The following is a 22,879-nucleotide window of genomic DNA, read 5'->3' as shown; positions in this document are numbered from 1 at the left end:
CCCTAACAAATCACAAATTCATGAAAGAGTCTAAGGTCTCGGATTACAGAGCCAGCTGGAGAAGTGAGGTGGCTCTTTAGGTTGCCCTCCTTTAGCCACAGGTGCCACCAACAGGGTGGCATGTTTGAACCGTTGCGTTCAGGACTCCATATTGATACAAAAGCTCTTCTATGCCCTTCATAGGCTGAACTGGTAATGACAATGGCAATTCTCCCCCCGCCCCCCTCCAACTCTACTCTTAAAATAGGGGGGGCTTTGGGTTTTTAACATTCAAACCATTTGAAAATGGAAATGGGGGTAGACTGATGGAAACTGCAGGGACTTGAATAGGAATGGTGGTCAGGGGCCTCTCTAAAGCATGCTGCTGAGTATTTCCGACACCGGGGAGGGGGTGGGGCCCTCCGGGCTCATCTCAGAGCCTGCAGGGCTGGGCAGGCCCAAGTGTTCTCCGGCGGGTGGGCTCAAGGCGGCCCAGGGCTTGGCGTCCACCAGGGCCGCGGGGAAGGGCTCCACGTAGATGCGGCGCACCGCGGGTCTCGGGTCCCGGAAGCTGCCCTTGCGCTCCTCAGGGAGGCTGGCGGCGTGGGCCAGACCCAGTCCCCGTGGCCCTTCAGACGCGGGCACCAGCTGCTCGGCCTCCCCCGGGCTCCTGGGCCTGGGCGCAAGCCCGGGACAGGTGCTGCGTGTACACGCCCTCAGACAGGGACAGCGACTGTGTCTCACTGTGCATGCGCAGCCAGCGGTGGTGGCGGCTGAAGCCGCCGTAGTGCGCCTGCTTGGCCGGCTTCCGCTTTCCCAGGAAGCCCAGCGGCGGCCGCGCACCTGGTGCCAGCTTGGAGTGGTTCTTGGGCGCGAGGCTCGTGAGGGTCAGGCTGTGCAGGAGCTCCGCGCAGGAGTGGTCGGCCTCGGGCCCCAGGACGTGGCCCTGGGCTTCCTGGCTCGGCCGGGAAGGAGGTTTCATGTCGTGCACCTGCAGGACGTCGGGGGCGCTGCCGCTCAGGCCGCTTCGGGCCTGCTGGGCGATGTCCTGCGAGGCCAGGTAGACCAGGTCCAGGTCTCGAGGGCTCAGGGCATCACTGGAGTCATAGTCGCTGTCGGTGGGGAGGAAGACTTCTGAGCAGCCTTCTTCGTCAGAGCAGGGCTGTGAATCTTCAAAGCCAGAGACTGACGTTAGAAAAAAGAAACTCCTAGCCAGGGCTCAAGTATGATCCTGCGGGTTTAGCTCTTCTCCACCTCTCCCCTACCCCACCCCTGCCCCTGTCCTACCCCTGTTCCCGGCCCCCTCGTCCTAGAAGGGCTTATGCTTTATTTACTGGCCTGCTCTCATTTCTCGAAATTTTAATAATTTTCAAACGAGGCGCGCCAACTTTTCGTTTTGCGTTGGACCCTTCAAGTTATGTGGTGAATCATCTTCTTAGCTTATGGGAAAGGAAGGAGAGGAACGCTGCCAGGACCAGCCTTTGCCACAGCAGAGGGAACATGCCCTCTGTCCCCATATCCGATTTAATTTTTCACTGGGCTTGCGTAGAGAGGATGAAACAGGAAATCATGTGGATGCCATTCATGTATTTGTTACCTACTCTTACTTCAAAGATGGTTTTTGCATTTGATAAAGTAGTAGAAACTTAAAAGGGGGAATGAAGAAGAGGCACTACAGTGGCCTAAATTAGGGAAGTGGTTTCAAATCCAAGCTGCTCTGTGTTCGTGGGAAAGTTAGGTTACTTCTTTGAGGTTCAGTTTACTTATCTGCAAAATGGTGATGATAATGAAACTTCTTACTTAAGGCGACTGAAAAAAAAAATCAATTGCGTGTATAGGAATACCACGCTGTCAGGTGCTTAAAAAGAAAAAAGAAATTAAGTCCAAAGGAAAATCAGAGGCAAAAATCAGCTTCAAAGGGCGTACTACACTGATCATAAACAAGCCACAAATTTAGTTGTTTAGATATTTGCCATTTAAAGCACTAGTGCATTATATCTTCTTTTCCAGTCAGGTTGTATGTTTCTGAAGGGCAAAGACTGTCTTAAAAATCCTTTCAAATTCCTACAGAACTTGGCCTGTAATAGGTAGCTGGTAAATATAGGTTGACTTTGAAAATTTGCAAGTGCACTTAAACAGAACAAGAAATCTACTCTCCTAGTCTGAGGCAATCCATTTAAAAAATTACCATAGGTTTTTTTTTTTTTTTTTTTTGGTCTCTTTAGGGCCACGCCTGTGGCATATGGAGGTTCCCAGGCTAGGGGTCAAATTGGAGCTGTACCTGCTGGCCTATTTCACAGCCACTGCAATGCAGGGCATCCGCATCTTCAATCTACACCACAGCTCACCGCAACCCTGGATCCTTAACCCACTGAGTGAGACCAGGGATGGAACCCGCATCCTCAGGGATGCTAGTCAGATTCATTTTCTGCTGAGCCATGATGGGAAATCAAGGATTTTAAAATATATTTTAATAAATTGATTTTTAAATTACTTTGGAAAAGAAAATTTGTGAGAATAGCCAACTTTTTTTTTCCTTTGAGATACAGTAGGGAGGAACCTGATTTGTGAGATATCAAAAGATACTGTAGAGCTTTGGTAATTAAAACTTTGTAATATTGGTGCACAAATGGACAAATGAATCTGTAGAATAGAAATATAAAGTCCAGGAATACTATTAATTCTGTGTAATATGAACATATGATAAAGGTAACATTTCAAAGTAGGGGAATGAATACATTATTCAGTATATAGTGTTAAGACAATTGGTTATTCCTTTAGTAAAATAATTAGAGAAAGCCCTATCTCATCTCATATAGAAAAATGAACTTCATGTAGTTTAAATATAACAAGCAAACTCTATGTGTTTTAGAAGGCAATACTTTTGTAATTTTGGGTGGGAAGGTCTTTCTAAGCAAGACAAAACCCCAGAAGTCAGAAAAGAAGTGACTGATAAATTTGACTACATCAAAGTTTAATGCTTTGTAAAACAAATGACCCCATAAACAAAGTTAAAAAGCAAGTGGCAAATTGGAAGAAAATAATAATGTGTATAACAAAAGATTAATATCCATATATATATATATATATAAAGATCTCCTGTAATCAGTAAAAAAAACAATCCAGATGGGCAGATAACCAACACTTCAAAGACTAATTAATACAAATGGTTGATAAGCATCATAAAGACACTTGACCTTGGATAGGCTATAATTACTAATGAGGTAGTAGTCCGGGAAGTGCAAATTGGTAGAATGTATGAGAAATGTGTGTATCATTTATCCCAGCAAGCTCTTTTTTAGATACCTATATTTGACAAGTTGTCATTATGTATACATGGAGGCATTTACAAGTTGTTTACTGTAACATGATTTATAATAGTGAAAAGCTGGAAATAATCTTGTGGCTGAGACTACTGTGAAAGTGACAGGGACAGAGTAAAGGGCCAAAGTAGGTGATTAAATAGTTAATCCCTATAGGGAAATGAATTTTAAAAGAAAGACTCAGAGACACAGATGCATTAAGAAAGGAAAATAGTTTACCTGGCAAAGTTCTATAAGGGAGTCCAAATTCAGGACTGGCTTGCTGATTAAAAAATACAACAGGTATTTAAAGTAAAAACCCATAGGATTACAAGATTACAGTGAGTCTGATCATGGTGGAAAAGCAGATTTGATTATTATAGAAATATTGCAAAAATTCCTATATTGAAAAATTGAAAAATTGTTTTGTTAGGGAGTCAGTAATTGACACAAATGGGATTAAGGTTTCTATTTTAGGGATTAGAAGCAGATATAATATAATATGCTTTTTCCTTGTTTGTTTATTTCAGGGTCAGAGTGTGAAGTGTTTCCTTTTTTCTTTCTTTTTCCTGACGATAGAAACTGGCATGTGTTTACACATTGGTATGGCAAGATTTCAGTTTTGTTCTGTTACTGCTGGCTGCTACCCAATATCCATAATCTGTTTTTAGTTACAAAATCTTAAATTTTGTTTGAAATAGCATCACATATTTTTTCTTCAGCATCCTTTGCAGCTAGGCATGGCTATGTAACTAGGTTCTGGTCAGTGAGATGGAATTGAAAGTATGGTATGAAACTTTTAGAGGGCTGCATTAAAAGAGCTGGCTTAGCTGGGAGGTAGGCCATTTTGTTTTTCGTCTTTCCTTCCAATTGCCTGAAACAAGATATGTTGGCTGGGCTCATGACGCAACCTTGGAAAAAGAAGCTATGTACTAGGTTCATGGAGTTGAAAAATGGGGCATGGCATCTGAAGACCATGGAGTCTACCTACCTTCCCTAAATTGGCTACCTCTGTTTCCCCCCCACACACAAAATAGAGAAATAAAGTATCTTGTGTTTATGACACTCTTATTTGGGTTTTCTGTAACATGAACCCAGACTTGATCCTAACTGATGCAAACCTAAATTTCATTATTAGGAGAATGGTTAAAAATGTGGGGCATATACAAACCATTGAATATTGTCTAGAATCTACTAAGAATGAGACCAACCCATATGTTTTTCTTTAAATAGGGCTATCAAAAAGGACTCCCTTTTCTACTTTTGGTTTCTACTCATCTGTTCAAGAATTCTCTCAAACAAAGCCTTCTTTAGGAAGCATCCCCCAACTGTTTCAGAAAGGTTTGCCCACTTATCTGCACTTCTAAAATGCTTTTTGCTTCTATTATCCTTTGGCACTTAGCCTGTATAGACTTGTATTATTAGTTATCCTTTTTTTTTTCATGCAAATATAACATCCTGGTTTTTTGCTTGGACCAGAGCCCTCTTGGGGCAAAGATATTTACATCCATTTGTTCAACAATGAAGATTCTGTTTTGCTTGAGTTCTTGCTCTAACAGAAACACTGTGCTTGGTGGCTGACTGAATATAACATTAATAAGAAATGATCTGTTTCAGGGAGTTTATTGTTTTAATGGAGGTATAGGGCATATATGCATCTAGGAGACTGTGGAAGAACATACATTTTATAAAAGAAGTTTAGCAAATAAGATGTAGGTGTATTGACAAGATTTCACATTTAATTAGGATAGAATTGATAAAATACTCTATCATCTCTTATTTTTTTCCTTCTTTATTCATCTCTGTTTCTGGCTACATTAATTTACTTCTTACAATTTCAGAAAGTGATTTGAGGCAGCTTTTAATAATAAATATGCAAATGTTGATGAGAGGATTAGAAACCCTAGAGGATGAGGAAACAGTACAAGTAGTCCTGTTTGACCGTACTATGGGAACAGGAATGGAATTTTGGGAAAATGAGGCTACAAAAGTAAGATGCCAGCAGTTTCACTCTTGGGAGTTTATCCTAGAAAAATTAAGGTTGGTTTTCATGCAGGAACTTGTATGTGAATGTTCATAGTGATGTTATTGGTATTAGCCCCAAACTGGAAATTACCCAGATGTCCTTCCATGGATACGTGATTAAACAAACTTGATACATTTATGCAATGAAATACTACTCATCAGTACAAATGAAGAATTCCATTTAGGATACATTCATGAAATAATTACAGAGATGAAAAACAGATTAGTAGTAGCCAAGGGTAGGGATGAGAAGGATGGGTAAGGCTATAAAGGAGTAACCAAGGAAGTTGTATGGTGATGGTACAAATTGAGTGTCTTGATTACAATGGTGATTACTCAAGGGCACATCTATGACAGATTACATAGAGCTATACAAGCAAGCCTGCATGCATGTGTGCATATGCATGCACAGACACACATGTGCACGAGTGTATGTATAACTGGTGAAATCTGGATAAACTGGATTATACCACGTTCTTGGTTCTGATACTGTATAAGAGCTGGGTAAGATGTTAATACTGGGAAGGGGCTGAAGGAAAACATAAAAATTCTTGTACATTTCTTTGCAACCTGCTGTTCTTATAATTATTTTAAATGAATGGTTGAAAGAGGTTATTTAATTTTTTTAGAAGGTAAGGTGGAGCTAGAGGAGAACAGTAAATGCCCAGATAAGGATTTAATAGTTAATTATATTGTATTGTAGCCAATGGGTAATTATTAGATAATTTTGAAGAAGTAATTGACAAGATAAGAGCTATGATTTAGGATAATTATGTAGCAGGTAGGATATAGGATGAACTGGATCAGGAAGAAACAGACAGCAGGGAAGCTAGTTGGGAGGTTGTTGTTCAAGCTATGTTTCCTTTGAATTAAATTTACCTTTTTCTCAGGCTATGGGGCTGAGCAAGAGTGGTGTTTATGTGGAAGGAAATAGAAGTCCAGGGAAGTCAATTGCTCTAAGATATTTACTGAGCACTTATTTTGTGATAAACATGGTCTCTGCTTTCAAGCAGCTCATAGAGGGTGGATTAGAAAACAAGTAAGTCATAAAATACATAATATTAATTTCAGGTAGTGCAAAGCTCTGTGAAGAAAATGAAACTGGATTTCAACAAGAGAAGGACTTGGGAGGGAGGTTCTTTTAATAAGGTAGCCCAGGGAGAAATCTGTATAAAAGAGACCTCAATGATCAGAAGGAACCAGCTATACGAAAGTTTTAGGGAATCATGTTCCAGACAACTTGGAGAAGCAACCGCAAGTGACTTAGAGGTTTCAAGCCTTGGTACCTGGGAGATAGGAGAAGTAGTAAACCAGAGATGTTAAATTGGCAGCAGGGTTGGGCAGTGGATTTGGGCAGGCTTGTGTAGTGAGAGATCATAAATTAAATTTGGAAGAGGTCGAGCCTAAGGGGTTGGCCAGAGCACCCTGGAGGAGATGGAATGGGAACGTGGTAGGGTAGCAACGTTGAAGAAAGGTGGATAGAGAAGAAGGAACTGTTGGAAAGGGAACTGTTGAAGATGAGTAGTAGGTTGATGGCTATAACAAGGAGGGGGAGCACCAGTGCAGGCAGTTGTCTTTAGTGAAAAAGACAGGAGGGCTCCTGGTTAGGGAAAAAGATTTTTCAAGGTTAAAGGGAAGAGCTTGATAAAGGTTTTGGCTGAATGACAGTCTTAAAACAAGTTTTAGACAGTACTTTTCCCTATCTTTAGTGGCAAAAATTGGGAATTGCAAGTAGCAGGGTCTCAGAACTGTTGGCTATTTTTGACGATGGCAATGGTAGCTGCCATAGAGGTCTTGAGGAAGAGAGGTTAACTGAAGATTTGAAATTGGGCTAGAAATAAGATCCATGCAATGAATTGATAATTGACTTCAGGTGAACTTCCTTCTCTGTTTATCTGTTCACTGTTGTCGATTCAGCTGTCCACGTGTAGTATGCATTTGTGTTCACAACAGTGATAACAGTACTTGATATATACTTAGTGCTTACCGTGGGCCAGCCTTTATGCTAAATGATGCTTTATCTTATTTGATTCTTACAGTTCTCATTTTGCCAATAAGAATACTGAAGCATGGGCTTATTACATCTTCCAATTCATATAGCTGACAAGTGGCAGATTAGAAACCTGTATACAGATTTGTCTCACTCCAAATACCTGATATACTGCCATTCACCTTAGAATTAGCACAGCTTTCTGTGGAAGCGTCCTGAGGGCTGGGACCTGGTCCATCTCATAAGCTTTGTGCTGTACCCACACAGAATTATACTAAGCTCTTAGTAAGAGAAACATGTTAAGACTTGTTTGAGTTTCCTGCGGTTACTGAAACAAATTACCACATGATGGGTAGCTTAAACAAAAGGAATTTGTTCTTTTACAGCTCTGGAAGCCAGAAGCCTGAAATCAAGGTGTCAGCAAGGTTGCACTCCTTCTGGAGGCTCTAAGGGAGAATGTTTTCTTGCCTTTTCTTAGGGCCACACCTGCAGCATATGGGGGTCGAATCAGAGCTGCAGCTGCTGGCCCATGCCACAGCCACAGCAATGCCAGATCTGAGCTCTGTCTGTGACTACACCCCAGCTCATGGCAACATTGGATACTTAACCCACTAAGCAAGGCCAGGGATCAAACCTGCATCCTCATGGATATTAGTCAGGTTTGTTACTGCTGAGCCATGAGAGGAACCTCCTATTTTCTTGCCCGTTACAGCTTCTAGTGGTTGTTAGCATACCTTGTGCTGCATTGCTCCAACCTCTGCTTCTGTCTTTACACGAAAGCTCTTCTGTTTCTTATAAGGACACTTGTCATTGGATTTAGGGCCCACCTGGATAATCCAGGATGATCTCATCTCAAGGTCCTTAATTACATCTGTGATCTTCCAAATAAAGTCATATTCATAGGTTCTGAGGGTTAGGACATGAACATGTCTTTTTGGTGGCCATCATTTAACCCCATAAAAGTATGATAGTAAAAATGATGTATTGAGAAGCAACTGCTGAGGAGTTTGTGTTTCTTTTTTCCTCCTTCCAGCCCATAGTCAGGTCCGACACTCTATAAGAACAGTTTGCACTTTGACCTCTCAACATACAAATAGCATTCGTTGGTTGTGGGGGACTAAAGAATATATGAAGTTTTGTTTGAAGGACTGACATTCTAATATTTCTATAGAGTATCATATTTTAAGACTCAGTCTCAGGAAGAGCAAGGGGCATGCAAAGCCTCTGCATTTCTCAGATCATCTGATCTGAACATGGACGTATGAACAGACCATGAGGACTAGACTGTGAATTAATCATCATTGTATTATAACCCTCTTGTGCTGTTTCTGGTACATACAAGGCTCTCAGTAAAGATGCTGGGTTGCACTGAAACTGAAAGAAATATTGAAATCCGAGAGCTTAAAGAGTGGTGAGATTTGATTTCCTCTAAAAACAATACTGAAAGCAGTCTGAAGAGATCTAATTTACTTTATCTGCCATAGAAATTCCTGAAAACAATTACCTAAATCGTTTTGCTTCATGTTTAGTGATACTTAAGAGTCAGCCCAGTTTTAGCAGAGAGAACAATTATCTTAAAATTAGACAAACCTGGGCGAAAGTCCTGTCATGCTCCTTACTGGTTATATACTCTTGAGCAAATCTCTTAACCCTTTGAACCCCTTCACCTGTAACATGTAGGTAATTATTTTGCCTATCCATCCATAGGTGCTATGGGGATTAATTTGTTAAAAATACTTCTAGTTCCTTTCAAACAGAAGGTATTAATATTACTGAAATCTGTCCACCTTTAAATAGAGAATAACTGAAAAAACAGATCAGGAGGTAACTCATTAAAATAGGAACCAGTAATCAGAAAAACTTTAAGATTTTGCTGAGAGTGGTGTTGATAATACAGGAGAACAGTAATCTCTTGTATGGTGTCTTGGGTTGGTGATGATCAAGTCCAGGACTGTATTTCTCATCCTAGATTTAGCAGTGAATTTGTAAATGATATAAATTCTTTACTATAGCTCCCAGGAGCAAGGAAGGTAGGCAATAAATCAAGGGAGGAGCTAGTTATAACTGCAGTAACCCAGGAAGGAGATGAAAAGGGGCTTGGGTATGGAGTGGTAAATATTATCTTGTAGGTTCATGGACCTACACTTTGGAAACACTGCTCTAGTGGGAATCTAAATATTTGACTTCCATGGTGGTTGTATTATTTATTATAGGACTTAGTGGAACCTATTGCTTAGCGTGGGATACCCCTCCCAGAACAAGCTGGGAAAATCTCCAGGATGCCAGCCAGGGCACTGAGGAGAGTTTCCAGGGACTTAGGCCACTGCCACTCCCTCTCTTCCTGGAAAAGAATGCAAAGTGCAGCTTCCATCCCCAGATCCAGGCCATATGCTCCATTAAGCGTTGTAGGCATCTTGCCCAGTTGTTATATTAATGAACCCGATTGTGCTCCTTAATTTCCCTTAGAGGGCCCACTGGGCAGGCCAGCACTGGTTGAACCTTGTGTTTCCCCTCTGGTTGACCCAGGAGCTGTTTGATGGAAGTTCTGCCCATAGTTTTAGTGCTGGCTTAGGAAGCCTTGGCTTTCTTGTCACCGTAATGGGTGTTGCAACTTCTGTTCTCTGTGAATCAGCCAACAACAGCAGAGTAGAATTGATGTGGATTTTGAGGGTGTTATGGGGAGATGACACTGCAGGAAAGAATAACTGATTTACAGCTATTGCTTTTCCCTTAAAGGCAAGGGGCATGGCAGGGTGAAAAGAAAGGAATAATAAGTAGCAGTTGCCCTAAAAACTCTTATCTTCACATTTTAAATATACCACTGTCCAAATTAGTAGTTTTGGTGTGTGTGCTTCATTGAATCTATTTCCACTGTGTTTGAGTAGGATGTAAATAATTTAGAAATAAAGAATTTTAATAAATCTCTCATTAGGCCTTGGGTAGTTAGGCCTCAGGAGTTCATTCACCTTCTAATTTCCCTTCTTCAGATTCCTGTTGATTTTTTGAGGCTTTTCTTAATCTTAACATCATCTGAGAAAATACCCGTGTGATGGACTAATCAGTCTACCCCCTGCCTTGGGCTGCCTTTTCTAGGAGCCAGCTTTACCTGTTGGGTCCTTGGGAGATGCTTAATTTTAATTGACTCAGAGGAGTTCTACTTCGTGTTTGAAAACCACACAGAAATTGGAAGTAAGTTAGAGAGTTCCACTGTTCTCCCACCCTCTTCCTCCAGACAGACAGACAGACAGACAGACACACACACACACACACACACACACACACACCCAAACAAATCCAAGAGACTAAATAGCCTTAAGACAGAATCTTGGGTTGGTCCCAGAGTCTAGGCTTGTAATAGGTATTGTGTTTCCAACAGGCTTCTCAGAAGTTAGGTGAATGCTACTCATACAAAATGGAATTGTCTTGCAAACTTTGCCCTGTGAGCAAATCAGTGGGGATGTTCCTCTAAATTGGATTTTCCCCTTTATAAGTGGTTTCCAAGCAATTAAAAATAGTCACGCCAGTGGAGAGAACAGAGCACGCAGGAGCAGATTTCACTGCTCTGAAATGCTTTTGCTTTTGTGAGGGGATGCAATGCTAAATGTTTCTCCTAGTTCTCAACAGTTTCCCTGTCACTGGGTTCCATTTCTCATCTGCCGCCCTCCACATCTTTGTGTTTCACAGCCCATGGAATCTTGGCTTCCGAGAAATAAATGGACCCAAGAGAGTTATATTTTAAGAAACAGAATGATGATCACTCACATTTTAAGTTAATAATAAAATCCGAGTGTAATTGGCCAGATCCTCCCAGCAGGGAGTGTGTGTAACCCATCATCTGGCTAACATGAGAGTTTGGCACTTATGTGGCACAAGAGAGGCCACCCTCACACAGCCAGGGGGGACCTACTTAGGACCCTGTAGCTGAGAGAAGATTAAACATTGGGAAAGTCCTGTGAGCAGAGAGGGCAAACAAGGGCTATGAAGGGGGCAGTAGATTGAAGAGTTTTTTGTAGAATTATGTGAATTGTGGAATACCTCAATAGAGGCATAGCTATCCTGCCTTTGAAAAAATGCCCTTTCAAATCGCTACCTCTCCAGCTACTGCCCTCCCTCCCTCTTCTCTTTCACAGCCAAGATTTTGAAGAAGGTATCCTTCCTGTTCTCACTTCTTTACCTCCCATTTACTCCCTCATCTACTTCTATTCGGTTTTTATCTCCTTTCCTTCACAAACTGCTCGCATCAGGATTACTGACAACCTCCTTGTTGAAAACAAAAAACCAAAACTATAGAAGCTTTTCAGTTTTATTTAACCTTTCACCATCATATGGCACGCTTTCATTTTGGTGACACGACTTACTCTCGTTTTATCTTCTTCCTCTGGAAGGTACTTCTCAGTGGAAGAGGTCTGGCTGTTCTTTGCCACAAGGATCCTTCCACAGCCTCTTTCCTCACTCTGCCTACTCTAGGGAACATCAAGCATTTTTGTAGCTGTATCATTCATATGTCAACATTTCTCAAACCTATATTGTTTGACCAGTTCTCTTTCCTGAGCTTCAGCCCTCATACATCCTGTTTTCTCCTGCATGTTTCTTTTCGGATGGCATGCCCTAAAGCTAACCTAAATTTAATACCAACCGCTCAAGTTTGTTTCTCCTCCTGTCTAACCTCTTTTTGGTAAATGGCATCCTAATGTTCCTGAGGTACTCAAGCCAGAAAACTTGCTGTCTCCTTTGTTAGTAGCTTCCTGATTGATCTATTGATCTCCCTGCTTCCGATATTGGACTCTTGTAACAGATTTGATTTTAAAGAATAATTCAGGTTATATCCATCCTTGCTTAAAAGTTTCCAGTGGCTTTCCTTCACATGTAGAATAAACCCCCAACTTTTTACCATGCCCTAGTCTGGCCCCTGCCTTTCTCTGTACCCTGTCTCTCTGCCACCAGCCCCTTTGTTCACTTTGCTCCACTTTGGCCTTCTTTCATTCACGCACCTTAGGGCCTTTTGCTCTTTTGTTGTTTGGAATATTCCAAGATCTTTGTGTTACCGGGTCCTTTTTTTTTTTTTTTTTTGTGGTTGATTCAAATGTAATCTTCATAGATAGGTCTCTGCTGAACATCCTAGTGAATACAACACTCTCCCTGTCCACCTTGATTGCTGTTTTATGTTGTACATTGGAATTTTTACCATCTGAAATGATCTTGTTTATGTTTCCATTGTCATTCTAGACTATAAACTCAATGCAAGCACAGACTTTGCTTTGTTTATCCCTCTATCCCTGTTGCCTTGAAGAATATGTGGAACATAGCAGGTTTAAATATTTTAAAAAATGATTTTAAAAAAAGGACAATGTCCTAGATCTTAGGTTCAGCCAGGCTGCTCATGTTCCCTGTGCAAGCATACATAGTTGCACATTCTACTTCCTCTGCCTATAATGCTTTGCTCTTCCCTCTTTTTCAGCTCAAGTCCTGCTTATCCTTTAGTACTTGACTTTGTCATCTCCTCCAGGAAGCACCCTCTTTGATCTTATGAGTTTCTGGCTAACACTTCCGGTAGATTTTATAGCACCTGATGCATATCCTCATCATAGCGCATTCACAGTTACTATGAAATTGTGACTGTATCTGTCTCCCCTGTTAGATTAGCTTTTGGCAGAGATGGTATTTTAATTGTATCCACAGCCCATTGGGAATCTATAAAAGCTGCTTAAAGAATTATTTTGTTGAATTTGTTAAATCATAGAATCCTTTGGTAATGTAAATTAGCTGTCTCTCAAGTTATTCCACTTGCCAAGTTTTGATTTTTAGACATTGATGTTTTTAAAACATAGAAGTATGTACAGACTTACAGAAAAGGTTCATGTCATCACAAAAGTTTTTCTATGAGTGACTTTTTTTTTTCTTTTTTTTTGTCTTTTTGCCATTTCTTGGGCCGCTCCCACGGCATATGGGAGGTTCCCAGGCTAGGGGTCTAATCAGAGCTGTAGCTGCCAGCCTACATCAGAGCCACAGCAATGCGGGATCTGAGCTGCGTCTGCGACCTATACCACAGCTCATGGCAACGCCGGATCATTAACCCACTGAGCAAGGGCAGGGATCGAACCCGCAACCTCATGGTTCCTAGTTGGATTCTTTAACCACTGCACCACGACAGGAACTCCCTATGAGTGACATTTAAATATATCTACAATTTATTGTCTGTTATATGCCGTGAACCTCTGACATAGATTGTCTTATTCATAAATAACTTTTCAAGGTGTATATATTGTTATTCTCATTTTACATAATATGGAAACTGAGACTGTTCAAGCGCATATAGCTTACAAAACAAAGCTGGAATTTGAATCCAGGTCTCTGATTTCTAAGCCCAAGCTCTTTCTCCTACACCATGCTGCCCCCTATGGGACAAGTTCACATTTCAGACCTGTTTATTAAAAAATCAATAATTATCATTATAAAGATTATAAAATTGGAGCTCTTATAATAAGCAATAGAATCAAGAAAGATCCTTGGGACCCCATTATTTTAATTGGCTAGAAAAATGGCAAGAGCATTATATTGCTTTTGACTAGTGTACTTTCTCTCTGTTTATAAGTATAAAGGTGCTTTGTAGAAGTTTTGTTAACCCAGCCATGTGTTTTTCAGTTAGCATTTGCCTTGGAAACTCAAATTTAATATCCAACAGTGGAAGTGACTTGCTAGGCATTTCCTCCAGCTTGTCTGTAAGTTGTTTCCTGACTGTTGTGTCCATGATGAGACCAGGCTCAGGATTCTAGTTTATCCAAAGTTATATAGTTCCCACCTCTCACCCCAGGACATTGGTGCTATATGGGTGGGAAGTTAGTCTTGAACTCTTACCCAGGCTGGTACCTACTTCCTGCCTCATTCCTGTCAATCCCTATTTTCTCGAGGCTGGGCCTGTTCTCTTTCTTACTTGGTTTGGGCCTGGAGGTTTTATTTCCTTTTGTGTCTTGGAAGCTTGGAATCTTCCTTAGCCCTAAATGGAGGTGATCTGAGGTTCTTGCCTTAGCTTTCTACCCCTCTGCTGTTCTGCTTTTGTTTCCTTTGTGCCTCTAGTCAGCACTGAGCAGTGTTTCCTACTGCTTGCTGGTACTAATGACTCAGCACTGAAGAACCTCATCAGTGGAGACAGGACCGAGAATCTGGTGACTGAAATATAGACCCTTAGATCTTATTGCTTACCACTCACTGCTTTTCTTCTGTGCATCTCTGGCGATGGGGACGGTGATGGAACACAGTCTATGTGTGATGATGTAGAATTGATCTTCTTTAGGTTCTGCTCATCTGAGGAGTCTATCAGCTTAGTGATGAACAAGCCTGAAACTGGTTGTTTGTATCTTGCATAATGCAGAGCATTCATGATCCACCTCATTTCACGCCAAACTTCATCTATTTGCTTTGGGAATAAAATAGTAAGAGACATTAAGTGATCAAACAAGTATTTAAAAGTCTAAGTTTTGGAGTTCCTGTCATGGCTCAGTGGTTAACGAATCCGACTAGGAATCATGAGGTTGTGGGTTCGATCCCTGCCCTTGCTCAGTGGGTTAAGGATCCGGCATTGCCGTGAGCTGTGATGTAGGTCGCAGACGCGGTTTGGATCCCACGTTGCTGTGGCTGTGGCGTAGGCCAGTGGCTACAGCTCTGATTAGACCCCTAGCCTGGGAACCTCCATATGCCCGGCTATGGCCATAGAAAAGGCAAAAAGACCAAAAAAAAAAAAAAAAAGTCTAAGTTTCCCTGAGAATCCAAGATGATACATTTCCCCAGATAATACATTTTCCACAGTATTGGTTTTGGGCAAGAGTAAAATAAAAGTACCTCTTCTTTATAATCTCTTGTGACTTGCAAATTTTTACCTCAGAGGCTATTTCATTTAGTGAAATAGTAGGAGACCTGGATTCCAGTTGGGATCCACCACTCCTGGCAAGTCACTGGACCTCTTTGAGTCTTAGTTACCTTACTTGTAAAATGTGAACAAGAATTTCCACTTTTATACCTCACAGGACTGCTGAGGTGATTGGGTGAAATGATAAATTTGAAGGTGCTTTGTAAAACTGCAGGGTACATTTCTCACACACATAAGAAGTGTTATTAATTCTCAGCATGTAATTAAATATTCCTCATGAGGATATTATATGGGAAAGGCAGATGATTAAGTCTGAATTTCAGAACAAGTAAAAGAAATGTAGTTTTAGTTCTATGTGAACTAGAAAAACAAAGTCTTACTGGGGTAAGCAGAGATTCTTGGACCTCTTTTACTAGGGATAACTTTATATATTAAACTTATTCCTTTCTCACATATAAAACAAATGCTTCTAAAATATAAAACAGCTTAAACAGCTTATTCTTCCTAAATAATTTAAACATCCTTACTTTTTGAGTAGCCCATTTTAGACTATTACCATTTGACTTCTGGGATACCAAAATGATTTTTAAAAAAGTTTTTATTATAAAGTTGTTACATGGAAACCTGCTAATGTAAAAGTCATTCATATTTTTGAGTCTCTCTCTGTAGATGACAGATATTCTTCCCAATATTAATAGATACTGACCACAAATTTTTGGGTTATTCTGACTCTCACCAAGGAAGCTGTTAATGACAGATTTTTTTTTTTCATGGGACCCTGGGGCACTTGTGATAGGCTTTGCAGCTAATTTCATTGGGTGCCTTGAGCAAGTCATTAACTTCTTCTGATCCATTTATTCAACTGTAAAAGTAAGAGGTTGGACTAGATGATGTCTAACGTTCCTTCCAGCTCTGACATTTTATGCTTTATTTTTGAAGAACATTTGGAAAGCTGACGTTGCTCAGTTTCTAGGTAGGTGTTCATTTTATGAATACCTCAAGGTTAAGCTCTCTCTGATTATAAAAGTTTTAAAGATAAGGGATTATCTAGTGTTTTTTAATTTTCAAAACTCCTTCTTGGGGCTTTAGCCTATACTTTAAAAATACTCTTTAAAGAATATCCACAAGCCTGGTGCTACCAACAAAGAGAAAGTCTGAAACGGTGATGGTCTTCCTGTTCTGACAGGCAAGCTTAGCGATTTAGTGAATGGCCCTGTGTGGTCGGTAGCCATTTTCGCCTGCTTTCTCCTAGTGTTCTGTCCTGGAATGACAGAACTGGGCAGAGCATTGGTAATGAAAGCATGAAACTGAGGTTCAGGCTTTGGTAGGCAGTGAGTTGGGCTGAAGGTTCAGCAGTGGCAGGCCCATGAGGAGGCTCTGAGCATTGTAAAGGGAGAAAGCTAAAGCTTAGAGGGTAAAGCTCAAGTGGGAATCCCAGAAAAGACATGGACCGAATGGGATTGTTGCTTCCTCAGCTAGCTTTTATTGATCCTACCTCATGCAGCATACTCTTGTCTCAAAGCTTAAAGGGACTGCATGACTCTGGACAGTTTTTAGAGGTCCAGCTAGGACGGGGACTGTGCTTTTGTTCCATTTACTCTTGGCCGTGCAAAGAATAGGTACTCCATAAGCGATTTTTCAGTGAAGGAGGGGATGGATGAATGGTTACCCAATTCTTTAGATCTCTGCCCCTGAACAGGGTCGTTATGAGGATTAAACAAGATGATGTAGATGAGTGCATTGTGAGAAGTTTTCAGTTGCTACAGTGACAACTACGGTTATTGCAATGGATGGAATGTGGCCTCCTAAAAGGTATGTCCACATCCTAATCCCTGGAATTTGTGAGTATTGCCTTATATGATAAAGGAGTAAATATTATCTTGCATGGCAAAAGATGTGATTAGGTTAAGGATCTTGACAGGAGGAGTTTCTCCTGAATTATCTGGGTGGGCCCTAATTCCAATGAGCGATGTCCTCAAAAAGACATTCTTATGAGGGTGTGGCAGAGGGAGATGTGGCACACAGAAGAGAGGAAGGCAGTGTGACCACAGAAGCAGAGATTGAAGCGAGGTGGCCCCACGTCCAGGAATGCCCGCACCCACCAGATGCTGGACCAGATCCTCCCCTAGGGTCTCCAGAGGGAGTGTGGCCCTGCCTCCAGAACTGTGAGAAAATAAATTTTTGTTGTTCAGTCTTATGAACATCCAGAGGGTGGACAGTGATATTTGATGTAGAAATTTTAAAAACTATGTATAGAAAAGATATTTCTTATTTTTTTCTCAGTGGTGAAATGAAGAGGAAGAAAAAAACAAAAACAGGTACAGGGTAGCCTATGGACTGAGTTTAATGGACTTAGCTAAGTAGCTCTAAAAGAAGTACAATTTTCACCCATTTTACCTTATACTGTTGATCTAAAAATAACTGACAACATAATCCCCTGATTTGAAGGTCCAAAATCAGCTTCTAAAGACTTGCTGACACTTTTTTCTTTCTTTCATTTTTTTTTTTTTAAAGAAAGACCACTAGCTCTGTTGGTTAAAAGTTCTGCATCCATTTCTGACCCTGTCCTTTAAAAATTTCAGTTTTCATCCCATAAATTATACCCTTTTCTCTGTACTCAGACAAGATACTATTTTTATTAAATTGTAAAAGTGATTGGTTTTCTCACAGTACAGTTACAAGGTACTTGAGGGGATGATAGATTGGCTATATTTAATGAGCTGTGTTTCTATTACAGCTTAGGAGCATTTGAAGCATTACAGCATATAAATTATAGCCTAATTGCCCTTTAGGCTTTAGCAGCTCAAAATATGCCAAGCGCCAAGTCTCTGCACTTTGACATTTCTGCTGTGGATGTTGTCTGTAAAGGCTGGATACCTTATCTGTGATTTTCTACACCTCCCCTGGCCCAGCTCTCCCACTTTCTGGCTGCACTCCTTGGCTTCTTTTCCTCACTGTATTTACATAGACTCCCTTGCTCTTTACAATGTTTGATTTGTGTAGTGCCTTCAACACTGTCTTAGATCTGGAATCATACAAATGCCCTCACAGCTGGCAGTTGCCTCTGTAGATTATGGTGTGTGGTGGGCTGAGCTCTGAATGCCAGTGGGTGAATGGCTGCAGCTGGTTTTCATTCTGAGCAGGAAAGATTGAGAAGCCCAACATAGATAAGGGGGGGAGATGATATTGCGTTATCTCTGGTCAGTGAAGTTTTCCATGTTGGACAGAGCAAGGCAGTCCACTGAAGGCTATGGGTGCAAGGAGATGGTCTGCTTTTATACTGGCCAAGAAGTACTTTTTTTTTTTTTTGAGTCCTTTGGGGATTGGCTTTTATCCAAGTCTACATTTACCTGGCTGGCTGGCTGGCTGGCTGGAGAGTATGTAGAGAGGGCTCTCAAGTTACCTGCTTTGGGAGACCAGAGCAGGCTAGAACTTTAAGGAATTCCTGGCCTGGCCTGCCTTTATGCATCGAACTTACCAGCGTGATGAAAGGGAAGGAGAAAACGGCAGTGGAGCCCTAGGCTGGGTGAAAAAGAAAGGAGTGAGGATAGTCGCCTGGAAGTCAGAACTGGAGTCGGGGCCTCTTGGAGAAGTATGAGGCTGGGACAGACTGAAGAAAGTCTGCTTTTTCTGTGGGATCAACATAGTGGATTCAAGGGAGTCTGAAGTGTAGTAAAGTAGAAATAGAACCTAAGGTATGATTAGAGAAATACTTCTCTAAAAATATTTATGGTTGTTAAAGAAATCTGGAAATGTTAGGGCTGATTAGGTGCTTAAGAAGTCATCTTGTTCAATTCTTTCATTTTATATGTAAGGAAATGGAGGTCCATGGATCAAATGAACTGTCAAGTACCCCAGGGTTTATCAGTAGAAGATGCAGGACTAAAAATGTATGCCAATTGACTTCTGGTCATTAATATTCATACTTTGCTCCACCATTCCTTAACACTAGGTTCAGCAGACAAGCCAGTCTTTCATACTCTCCTCCTGCTTCATTCTTCCTTTTCTCATCCCTTTCCCCTATTGATATTCCATTTTTACTGGAAATAAAATAATGATATGAATATATAAAAATTTTAAATGCTAAACTTTAAGGTCAAGAAAGCAAGTACGTTCTTGAAAGTTTCATTTTTTTAGTCTGAGGTGACATATGATATCTATTTTATGGGATGAGAGAAGTAGGATAGGATTTGTCTGCTCATACTTTGCAAGCATATTACAATATCTTCTTCCTGAGTCCTTAATAAACCTCCAATCTTACATGGTTTTTTTTGTTGTCTTTTCTAGGGCTGCACTCGCCGGCATATGGAGGTTCCCAGGCTAGGGGTCTAATCGGAGCTGTAGCTGCCGGCCTACGCCACAGCCACAGCAGTGCGGGATCCGAACCATGTCTGTGACCTACACCACAGCTCACGGCAACGCCGGATCCTTAACCTACTGAGCAAGGACAGGGATCGAACCCGCAACCTCATCATTCCTAGTTGGATTCATTAACCACTGTGCCACGACGGGAACTCCAATCTTGCATGTTTTGAAGCATTTTCTCTTATTCTTAATGAATGAATGAATGAATAAATGAATGTATAATTTTTTGTGTACTAATTGTGTGCAGGCATTTTACTGAATGTTTTACTCTCATTACCTTGTCGAATTCTCTCCGTAACACTGGGAACTAGTACTGTTATTATCATCCTTATTTGACAGATGAAGAGGTTGAGATTTGGTGAAATTTGCTTGCCCAAAGTTCACAGCATTTCCTCATCTTTGGTCCTCACTACTTCTTGCCTGGATGGTTGTAATAGCTTCCTGTCTAGTTTCCCTGTCTTTAAGTCTTCTCCTTAAATCCAGGAATGATATGCAAATTATTTAGTGGCCAATGAGAAGGAGCTCTCACTGTAAACAACCAGTGTGGCCATACCAATGCGAATGGGAGGCCTATTCTCCCCTGCTTGAATCTATCCTAAACATCTGTGGGATCCTATAACCGACTTTCTCCAAGACTTTGGCCAGGTCTACATTGCCTGCAGAATTGAGTGCAAATTTGATCTGATTCCATTGCTACTTTCATTCTTACCTAACTTCTCACTACTGTCTTTTACTCAATTTATGCTGCAACCAATCTTGACTATTCAGCATTCCCCTAATAGGATTTTTCTGCTCTCTGTCTTACCTGTTTACACTTGTTCTTTGACTGCCCCTTAGTCTATTTCTCCTCACTGTAGACTAGTCTATCCCTCCAGGCTTAGCTCTGTATCAGTTATATCCTCTATGGCAACTTTTCTTATACCCGCAATTGTAAGTAAATTTTACTTCTTTGTGTTGATACAGATTTTTTTTTTTAATTTCTTTTTTTGGTACCTAGATCATTCTGCAAATAGCATTTGTACACATTTCTTGTCTACGCTAATGGATTTTAAACTCTAAGGTCAGGGACCATGTGTAATTCAACTTTGTATCTCTGTTACAGTGCTTGACATCTGGGTGTCCAACAAATATTTATCAAATGGGTCTGAATATATGTCAGTGATATTTATGTTCAGGCTATTTCTATATATTAGTTCCCCCTTATCTGTGGTTTTACCTTCTGAGGTTTCTGTAGCCATCAGTTAGCTGAGGTCAGAAAATATTAAATGGAAAATTCCAGAAATAAACAATTCATAAGTTTTAAGTTCCCCTCATTTTGAATAGTGTGATGAAATTTGTCATCCTGCCCCATGCTGTCCAGGATGTGAACCATCCCTTTGTCCAGCGAATCCCAACCCTTAGTCACTTGGGAGCCCTCTTGGTTATCAGATCAGCTGTTGTGGTATCACAGTGTTTATATTCAGGTAACTCTTATTTTACTTAAATGGCCCAAAGCACAAGAAGAGCAATGCTGGCAATTTAGTTATGTCAAAGAGAAGCCACAAAGTGCTTCCTTTAAGTGAAAAAGTAAAAGTTCTCAATAAGAAAAGAAAAAAAAAATCATATGCTGAGTTTGCTAAGATCTATATAAGAATGAATCTTTATACTGTGAAATTGTGAAGAAAGAAAAAGAAGCTCCTGGTATTTTAGCTATTGCAACTCAAATCACAAAAGCTATTGCCACAGTGCATGATAAATGCTTAGTTAAGATGGCAAGGACATTAAGTTTGTACAGTAAGATATTTTGAGAGAGAGAACATTCACATACTTTTTATTACAGTAGATCATTATGATTGTTCTATTTTATCGTTGTTGATCTCTTACTGTGCCTAATTTATAAATTGAACCTTATCATAGGTATGTGAGTACAGGAAACACATAGTAAATACATTGTCAGGTATTATCTGTGGTTTCAGACATTCACCGGGGGTCGTGGAATATATCCCTTATGGATGAGGGAGAACTGATGTATATTCATTTTGTGAATTGGGCTACTGTAGTCATGAAGATCACAAGATTTGTCTAAGAATTTAGGGGCAACTTTAGACCAGATCCAAATTCTCTTGATGATAGTCAGTACCCCTGTCTCAAGACCTTAAAATTTCACTGTAAGGCTTTTCCAGAAAAGACCATGGACAGGGAAAACATTTTTTAATGTCTGTAGTTATACATTAAAGTGTCAGTTCTGCCAGAAAGCAGTCAAAAGAATGAGGAATCTTAGGTCCAGCTGGATTTGGGGTAACATAAACTGATAGGTCATTCTGTTTTCTTTTTCTCTGGGATATTGAATTAATACAATTTTTCTTTCTGTTGCAATTATCAATAGGCCAGTGGGTAAGAATAACATTCTAATCACTGCTTCTTCTGGCAGTGATTTTTCTCTCCAGTGTGGGAAACTACTGCTACCCACCACAATGGCTGATGCAGCTTTTATTAAAACAGTGACTTATTTCTAGCTTTTTCTTATGTCTTGAGCTCCACATTTTAACCAAATCAAGAGGCAGTTACACACTGTGGTCTTTAAATATGTCCACATTACTGTTCTTTCTCATGCTTGGTTCTTATCGCCTTCACCCTGCCCCTTCTTTCTCCTTTATTACCTCCTCAGAAGAAACAAACTGTTACCTGAATGAAATCTAAAACTTGCTGGTGTCTTTGTTTGGCAGCTGCAACCTCGCTGTCTGAGATTGCTTCCCTCAGGGACTGTTGGGTATTCAGAGAATCCAGCTCCATGACAGCAGAAAGGCGGCAATATAGACTAATAAATTTCTCCCTGTAGCTGCAAAAATGAACTGGAAAATGGACAAGCAAAATAAAACATGTTAAGATCTGGTATCAAAATAGAGAAATTCATACCTCAGAGAAAACAAGTTGAATGAAAACGTGATTTATTAATCCTATCCGTGGAAAATATTAGGCCATAAATAAATTATAAATGTTCTTTTAAGGGGCCAGTTGTCTGGCTTTAGTCAGACAGTATTCCCTTTTAAGGTTTACCACATTCTGGTAAGGTATAGGGAAATGGGGTTGGCTAAAGCTGCAGTTTATGTTCAGCCCCTAAAGTTGGACTATTATATATATGTATACAATATATATAATATACGTATATTATATATATGCATATAATATAGATACTACTGGGAAAATAAGTTTGCTTATCACTTTAAAGAAAAAAAAAAGCCACATAGCAATTTGGAACCTTTTGATTGCCATGTCTGACTTCCAGGATGTATCTTGCATGTTTCTTTCCAGGGCCAGAAGTCCCAGAAGATGCATGGCATGCTTTTCTCAGGGTGTATTTTGTCTTTTTTTTTT

At 40.5% G+C, this 22,879-nt stretch overlaps 1 protein-coding gene across 1 annotated transcript; it reads right to left on the bottom strand.

Annotated features, from left to right (window-relative positions):
* Positions 1-596: 596 nt before the first annotated feature.
* Positions 597-22,559, bottom strand: LOC125114466 (uncharacterized). Its single transcript, XM_047757756.1, has 3 exons — positions 22,190-22,559; positions 14,497-14,710; positions 597-1,149 (listed from the first exon to the last, which is right to left on the bottom strand). Exons 1-3 carry the CDS (start codon positions 22,295-22,297, stop codon positions 611-613), a joined length of 861 nt encoding a protein of 286 aa, XP_047613712.1. The 5' UTR covers positions 22,298-22,559; the 3' UTR covers positions 597-610.
* Between the last annotated feature and the right edge of the window lie 320 nt (positions 22,560-22,879).

Source organism: Phacochoerus africanus, chromosome 14, assembly GCF_016906955.1.
Source record: "Phacochoerus africanus isolate WHEZ1 chromosome 14, ROS_Pafr_v1, whole genome shotgun sequence".
Classification (NCBI taxonomy): Eukaryota; Metazoa; Chordata; class Mammalia; order Artiodactyla; family Suidae; genus Phacochoerus; species Phacochoerus africanus.
Note: the sequence above shows the minus strand (reverse complement) of the source record. Positions and strands in the feature narration are given on the sequence as shown.

Bases quoted from the DNA above. Each gene is read 5' to 3' on its own strand.
- LOC125114466 (XM_047757756.1), bottom strand. From the start codon at position 22,297: ATGGAGCTGGATTCTCTGAATACCCAACAGTCCCTGAGGGAAGCAATC. The intron at 14,711-22,189 runs GTAACAGTTTGT...TTATTCCCAAAG, and splicing joins AAGTTTTAGATTTCATTCAG to CAAATAGATGAAGTTTGGCG. The intron at 1,150-14,496 runs GTAAGCAATAAG...CTGGCTTTGAAG, and splicing joins CAGAAGAAAAGCAGTGAGTG to ATTCACAGCCCTGCTCTGAC.